The following is an 8,439-nucleotide window of genomic DNA, read 5'->3' as shown; positions in this document are numbered from 1 at the left end:
TTTTTTTTTTTTTTTTTTTTAAAATAACCCCCCACCCCACCCCTGTACAGGCTTGTACATTAGACATTTTCCTTTTTTAATACTAAGATAAGAAACTTAATGAAACAGTGGGCCTTACTTTCTCTATAAACAATGTACATAGACTAGATTACATTTGATTAATTATATCTAATTTAAAAGGTTGAACCCCAATTTTGAGGGCCCTCACTACCCCGTCCCTAGAGTTTTGTGAGAAAGGTAAATCGCGGGATGTGCCCCAATAAGTCAGAGAACAAGATATGCATGTACATTGCACCTATAAGGAGTCCAATTCTATGTCTTAGGAATCAAACTCCCACACTGCGGCTGCCTAATTATATCTAATCTAATTTATATGGTTATATCACAATAGTATGCACCAACAATTATGAAATTTCTTTAATATTTCCTATATTGACAATTTATTATAGTTTCAATTATGTTTAGTATCTAGTAGTTTCTAATATTTGAGTTATATGGTTGAAACTTAGATCTTGTTTGTGATAAATTTCACCGTAAATTAGTGGCAATCTCTAGTGGATGTTCAACGGGTGAGTAATGTTAGGAACACGTGAACACTAAGCCCTTAATAATGAAAAATCCTTCATGTTCTCTTCTTTTAATTTTCACACTTTTAATATGTTTTTGAATGCTCGATAAATACCGAAATGAAACACAACAAAAATTACGAGAAGAACATTTAAATCAATCAATTTGTTGATTTCACCAAAAGTTTTTACTAGTAAACATTACAATGAGTCCACTTGAAGTTTGTCATATGTTTTTAAACCTAAGATGCTACTAAAAGAACTGGTCACGAGCAAGCGTGTCGCCCTGTTTAATGTCATATCTTTCGTACCATTATTGATTTAAAAATAATAAAATATAAATTAATGCAATATGCTTAATTATAAAAAGATGCAATATCGTCCAGATAAAATTTATATAATTTATTTCTCATACACAAAAGTAACAAAATGCAAACGATCATTCTGAAAACAAAATTAACAATGGTGGTATTAGGCTAGCTAACACTCAACACAGACAAACTCTTTGGTCCTACAGAGAAAATGCCCCTTTTATTAAAATGTATTGGGGATTGGTCAATTAGGCATTGGCCACACCCTCAAAAATTTCTTTTTCATGTGTTCTATTTGCTCCTTGATCTGTCCATCATCCTAAGTTATCTTCAGGGCAGAAACTATTGATTGCTGCAGAAATCCAAAAATCCCATGAACTCGTGATTGTTTATCATTCTGATGCTTTTCTCTACCCCGATAACGCCTGCAAGAAATTCCACAAAAAAAAAATAATAATAATAAATAATAAATAAATAATCTCAGTCAAGATGGAGGTAAATATTTCGTAACATTATGCCTAGAATGGAATTCTTGAAGTAATGTTGTACTTACCCATAGTTAGAGCGCTGGCGAAGATGACACCAGAGAGTATAAACACGATGATTGAACTCCGTTTTAGGATGGCAATTAGCTTTCTTACGATGAATTGTCCCCAAAACCCGGCTAAAATTGAAACAGACATGAGGTATAAAGCTGCAAAAAGAAATTTGGATCGACTGTTACTCCTAAGCCAATGTAGAAATAAAGAGCGAAAATGCAAGGGAAAACATACCATAAGGAATGGGAAATCTTTTGAGTAGATAGAATTCGACTACAGATAACGAGGATGAGAACATCATCACAAAAGTTGCAGTCGCACTAGCAACCTGCAAAGTGCATAGACGTTATGGTAGAGTACTGCCTAATACAGATTACCAAACATGCCATAAAAATAAAATCTCTGACCCACTGTAACATGGAACTATGTAACTCTTAGGAAACATGTCTATTAGATTAAAATCGACAATACCTGAGGGATGACACCGATCTCAAGGAGGAGGGGACCAAGAATGAAACCACCACCGGACCCTAACAGGCCACCAACTGTGCCCCCTATGATACCACATAGTGCACACAGTGCCAGATTTGTAGCAGTCCACTGTATATTAGCCTCACATATTGATTCTTGGTTACCGACCAGCCTCCTTCTCTTGCTTTCCTTGTACAGTTTGATGCATTCGTAAAAGAACACCGCAAAAGCAGCTGGGAACTGAATAAAAAGGAACAAAAACATGTTGAGACCTGTTTCATGGGCAAGAAAGAGTATCGACCAAAAAATGTGCCCGAACCTAAGTCTGTATAGAACGTAATGTACCTGTAACAAGTTGAGCACCCAGTACAATGGAGTACAAGCTCTCAAATCATTCTGTAGATCAACATTCATATTAAGTGATCAGCATAAATACGAAAACTTTACGTTACTAGTTTGTTTGATATGTAGTACTAGATATAAAGGGGCAAGAATATCGTTCAAGACTGTTCAATTTGTCTTATCAAAAGTGTCATACAAGTTTAGAAAGGAAAGCTATGCAATTCACTTGCCTTGAACACTTGAAGAAGCAAGAAACAAATCCATACGAGAAGTAGCACTATAATTCTCTTGATGTTAAGGTTGTCCCTCATAATTTGCTGAAAAGAATAAGAATAATGTTTCGACTTTGATAAATAGAAGATAGAAGAGGAGAGTAAAGAAAGGTAGACATGGTTTACCAAAGCCGTTTTCTCCTCTTTCGGGACCAGTGGTTCGTACTCCACATCAATTAGAACTGATACAGAAAAGCAGACGGTCAATTTTTATTTTTTTTACCCAATTCTAAACCCACCAAAAAAATGAAAAAATTTCTTGCTGTATAAAAAATAGCATAAGTTTCCTAGGTACCTACTTTCCCCATTAGAGTTAACAAAAGTTTGTTGCCCCTCTGCCATGGCTTTCTGCAATTACAGGATCCAAAGAGAAGAAACAAACAATAATTAGCAGCATATTTGAGGAACATGTAGTACGGCCATAAATTTCAGGAACTAACCTTCAAAATAGTCTCTTCTTTCCACATCTCAGTTGCCCTAAAAAGAGACCTTGAAGAAGTCCCTATTGCCATATGAACACAATAGTTTAGATTAAAAATATTTCATTTTCAGTCATTTAAGAAACGGTAAATTCTAGTAACATTGCCTACCGATGAACAGAATAATGATTAAGACGGTGATGAGCCAATATGGGAAGACAACACTCAAAGATACTCCAATGGTAATGCCAAGCATGAGCATAGGCTGGAAGAGAAGGGCTAAATCATAGTCAATAATTGGCACTTCTCTGCAGGGATGAGGCACTCTCAAATTGTACCAAACTGATGATGCTGAAGCCCCCATTATCATACCTACATTGAAATTCATGTCAAGCACTCAAATCTTGATTCAAAATAATTGTTTTATGCCTCGATTCTTCAAGTGATTGGAGGCAGATTTTAGTTCTTACATTTGGAAATAGCAGCAGCAGACTTGGTATCAAATCCCACGATTAAAGTAAGCATAGGGACAAAAATGCCGCCTCCGCCTACTCCGCCTACGGTTCCACAAGCCGACCCCAAGAATCCTATCACAGTTGCCAAAACAGCTCTCCAACTAAATTTCAAGTCCTGCCATAACAAAAAAAAAATAATAATAATAACATCTTGATCAAATACAAGAAAATCTTCATATACGAAAGACATAAGCTTAGGTATCGTGACAATTGATATTGGAGAAGACAGACAGACTCCACTGGTTCCAAATCTAACGACTCTAATTGTGTCCCAAATCACTGTCTTAAGAACTGGATTTGTAGGCTTATTACTAACCGGTTTTAAAGATGAGTACACGTTGAATATAAGCATTAGGAACCCAAAAAAAAGTACATGCATCTATAACTCACAGGCCAAACTTTGGATTCATATCCATAGAGATTGGAGTTTGAAGATGAAAGAAGTGACACTTCTGCATAACTTCCATTCGAATGGCTTCTGATGAAATAAACCGACATAATCGCCACGGAAAAGCCCGTCAGCAAATACACCACCAGCCCTTTTGTTGCCATGGCCGCCGCACCGCCTCAAAGTGTTAACTCCTACAGAATTCAAAGGCCAAACTTCCCTCCTTTATGTTACTTTCTGGATCTCCAGAACGAATGAAAGAGCATGTAAAAGTAACACTCATCAAGAAACATTCTACAGTATTTATAATATGGACAATGAATAGAGCATCTATAGACATGTGATTGGATAAGGGCACATGTAACAACAGGTCAGGAATGGCTATCAGCGTCCAAATAGGACAGTGAGTACTAGTGGTGTTTTTCAAGACTACAAGCCCGTCAGCAAAGTTGGAATTCGCAACTTGATATTCATTGAATTGCAAGATTTAGAATAATACTTAATATTTTACGAATTTATTATGTCATTTAGTGGTTACGGTAGGATAGCACGAAGTTTAATTTGAATTGGATAGGTCTATATGATTATAAAAGGGAAAGGAAAGGAAAATAAAATTCAATTCCCAATCTGAATTGGATTTGTATATTAAGAGAAAAAATATTTGTACTTTTTTTAATTCCCTTGTATGCTTCACATTTTTGATCACATTAAACCAAAATCAATAGGACGACGTTAAGAAAGAAAATAAGTTAAAATTTTATTCATTGATACCATTTAATCTTATTAAACATTGTGTACCAAGCGTGTCCCTATAGTATTAAAATTTTAATTTTTAATTTTCATTTTAAATGATTTTGGATTAATTTATTTTGAAAAAAAATCCACAAGGTGATGACTGGTGGAGAAAAATAAATTTATTTGTTTAAAACTTGGATCATAATCCGCTTAAAACAAAAATAAAATAAAATAATAATAATAATAATAATAATAATAATAATAATAATAATAATAATAATAATTCTTACCTAATCTTTAGGTCAAATAAATCAGTCCAATAATGTGCTCAAGCCGTAGAAATGACTCACTTTATTATAAAGTATGTCGGAGTAATAATTTTCAATTTATTAAGAAGAAAGTCTTTTTAATAAAAATTTAAAGACAAATTATTTTATTTACTTCAGCTCCCAATAAAAACAAATAAATTTCTCCATTTTATTGTTTGCTTTGTGTGAATATAAATTCTACCAATAGTAAAGAGTAAAATTGGCATAACGAGAAAAAAAATTTGCATCCAAAATGTAATTAAAATGTTGGTAAAATTAATTATTCAAGAAGCTGAGTTATTCTACCAAACATAGATAAGCAACAGCGGGGCCAAACTAATTAAGTAACCTTTGTACCCATTCGTTAATTTCACACGTTAATTGAATGTGGTACAATGGAACAAATATATCCAACCCCATATATCCAAGTGCAGGATCTTCATTGAAGCTTTGCACATAAACAGAGCCGATCTTGTGATTGTCGGGGCCCGAGACGAAGTCCAAAAATTAAGCACTCATAATCAATGTAAATGCAAAATTTAACAGTCTATTATGTAACATATTGCCAACTTAAAAGTTAATATTAAAAAAAAAATATCTCAATCATCTCACAATTAATGAAAAAAAAACTACTTTCATTTTCCTTCTTTTAATATTAAAAAAAAAAAAAAACTTTTGGACCAAAATAGGCCCTCTATGATTTTGGGCCTGAGGCACAAGTCTCATTTGCCTGGCCACAGGATCAACTCTAAACATAAATTTTGATAATTTCTCATGTTCCCTTTTTCTTTTCTTTTTTTTTCTTTTTTCTTTTTCTTTTTTTTTGGGGCGGGGGGGGGGGGGGTTTTGGGGGGGGGGGGGGGGGGGGGGTTTTTTTAGTTTCTACTTTTTTGGTTTTTTTTTTTTTAATAAAACAATATCCAAGTTAAGAGTGTCTTGCAATTGTTATGCTATCTTTTAAAAAAAATAAAATAATAAAATAATTGTTAATTGCGAAGTTCTTTACGTTTGACCTCTTTTTCTACTATCTATAACGTCACATTTTGTTTTCTCCAAAGTGAGGAGAAAGGGAAAAAGAAAAGTAAAGAACAAGGCAAAGCAAAACAAAAAGGAAACAAGAACGAAAAAGAACACTCCCTGGTTCGGTTCCTTGCCTTTCTCTTTAGTCGGTCGTGACAATTTGAATTATTGAAATTGGCTTAATCCAGTAGAAATTTTTTTTTTTTTTGTCCCTCTTGGCTCCATGTCTAGGCTTAGCCATGAAGTATTTCTATGTAGATTCTATTGCAAAAGTTTGCTCCAAAGATCGTCAAAATGGTGTTTTTTTGGTTCAGTCCAACGTTACCTTTCTCCACTAAATAACCAATCCAGCTGACTCGATCCACAACCTATATATTTACCTCGACTGCTTCTCAATTTCACCCCCAAAGGATAAAATGATGGTGATGATATATAATCACAAAGGCAAGAAGAAAACACAACAAAGGCAGGGAAGAAAGAGACCAAAAACACAAAGTTTATCACCGATTTTGGCACCACAAAGGTGGCTGGATTTCTCTACAAAGGGCAGCCATTTTTCTCCACTTTTCTCTCAAACAAATCATACACAAAATGGCTAAGGTTAAAACCATATAAATAGGGTTAGGTAAGACTTTTAATTGGACCAATAACAAAGTTAAATGGGCCAAGATTCAAAGTCATCCAAGAGAGAATATAATTGGACCTGGTAGAGCCTTTGGACTTGGTTATTTATTGTAATGTCCCGAAATCTTTTTCATCTTCATTATTTTATTCTTTTATAAAAATAGGCCCGAACTACTACCAAAATCTTTTTCATCTTATTTAAGCGGAAATATCACTTTTATTACGTGTTGAAATTTGAAAATGTGATCAATAATTCGATAACGATAAAAATAAGGACTTAGGTAAAATTTTCATATTAAATATAATTCTTGAAATACTCCATTCTAAACTATTAGTTTAATATTAATATAAAATGTCAAATACTAGATCTCTAAAAATATTAAATAACGTGCATTAACATAAAGATCTTATTCAAATAAAAGTTGACAATGATATTTTCTGAAAACATTACTTGGCGACCCCATAAGTATCACTCGACTAATCTTTCACGCGTCCACATGACTTGTTCTCATCTGAAAAGTTATTATAAGAGTGAGTATTTTGAAAACACTCAATAAGAATACGTGCACATTTTAATTAACATGATATAAATATAAAACTGACATAATATACTGACTTTTTTTAGATTTAGAGTTCAAGAAATTTATTAAGAATTCCTATATCCCGTAAGATTTAACATACTTGACCCAAATGTCCATTTCGTAGGATTTAACATACTTGACCGAACGGTCTATCTCGAAGAATTTAACATAGAATTCGACCTGAAGGCCTTATAGTATTTAATGCCAAAATTTTATATAAATATCAAGAAATAAGAATTTACCACTTTGCACGTTATATTCTTACCTCAATTTGATACTAAATAAATCTGAACATGGCTTGTGAGTAAAATAATATCTTTTTTTTTTAATGTGTGATTTCACTTGTGACGGTGTATATATAAAAGGTGAAAAAAACACTTCTCACACCTTTTATATATATAAAGCCTATTTGGAAATGATTTTGAGAATTGATTTTCTGAACATTAGGAAAAAAGTTGGGTCCACCTGTGAGAGAAAAAGTCAAATATAATGACTGAAATAGTAAAATAACGGTCAAAAAATCAATTTTTTTGGTGAAAAAATGGGCCCAAACAGGCCCACAATATTCACTTACCATTAACTATAGATACAAACCATCACACGATCGGGAAGATTCAATAGGTTAATTAACATATTCTTTATTTTAACATATTCTTTATTTTAAATCAATCATAGTAAGTGTGGAAATCAGTATTCATTGATGGGACGGTTGTGTAAAAGTTGAAAAGTTTAATTTAATATATTAATTAAAAAATGATTGAATTCACAGTTTTCAATTTCCAAGAAACGGCCATTCTCTTATTCTACTATTTTATATATATGTTTTTTTTTTATTGATAACTCGAATATGGCTAGTTCAAAATAATTTCTTCTTGACTCAATTTATGTTATTTAGCACGAACTATAAAATGAGTATAATATCGATATATTTTTATCAACTTTTAAAATACATAAATATTTGACCCAAATAACTTACGATAATTTCAAAAATTATACTTATGCAAAATAAATCATTTATACAAATAAATGGGTCGTGTTTATCACTTCAACTTCCGGACTTTTCGTGTGACGACAAATCTAGACATGGACTGTTTCATTTGCTAAATGATCAATATTAAGTTTAGGTCCATATGAAAAATAGTAAGAAAAATCGGGGTGTTACATTTGTACTTATTTCACTCATCAGTCGAGGTTTATGAAATATATATTTTTATGTTAACATCATATCCCGAAATTTATTGAGTATTAAAACTCAACAAATCTCTACCTTGATACTCAATAAACCTACAAGCAATCAAAATACACAGTTATTACTTGCACAATCAAGGTAGCCAATAAAATTAAAATC

At 32.7% G+C, this 8,439-nt stretch overlaps 1 protein-coding gene across 1 annotated transcript; it reads right to left on the bottom strand.

Moving 5' to 3' along the window:
• Positions 1-926: 926 nt before the first annotated feature.
• On the bottom strand, positions 927-4,149 carry LOC111382617 (sulfite exporter TauE/SafE family protein 4-like). Its single transcript, XM_023006645.1, has 12 exons — positions 3,826-4,149; positions 3,391-3,550; positions 3,092-3,292; positions 2,942-3,003; positions 2,801-2,849; positions 2,628-2,683; positions 2,460-2,546; positions 2,233-2,283; positions 1,888-2,127; positions 1,651-1,744; positions 1,431-1,571; positions 927-1,302 (listed from the first exon to the last, which is right to left on the bottom strand). The coding sequence occupies exons 1-12, from the start codon at positions 3,985-3,987 to the stop codon at positions 1,220-1,222; spliced, it is 1,386 nt and encodes a 461-aa protein (XP_022862413.1). The 5' UTR covers positions 3,988-4,149; the 3' UTR covers positions 927-1,219.
• Positions 4,150-8,439: the final 4,290 nt, after the last annotated feature.

This window comes from Olea europaea, unplaced genomic scaffold (assembly GCF_002742605.1).
Source record: "Olea europaea var. sylvestris unplaced genomic scaffold, O_europaea_v1 scaffold2538, whole genome shotgun sequence".
NCBI lineage: Eukaryota > Viridiplantae > Streptophyta > Magnoliopsida > Lamiales > Oleaceae > Olea > Olea europaea.
Note: the sequence above shows the minus strand (reverse complement) of the source record. Positions and strands in the feature narration are given on the sequence as shown.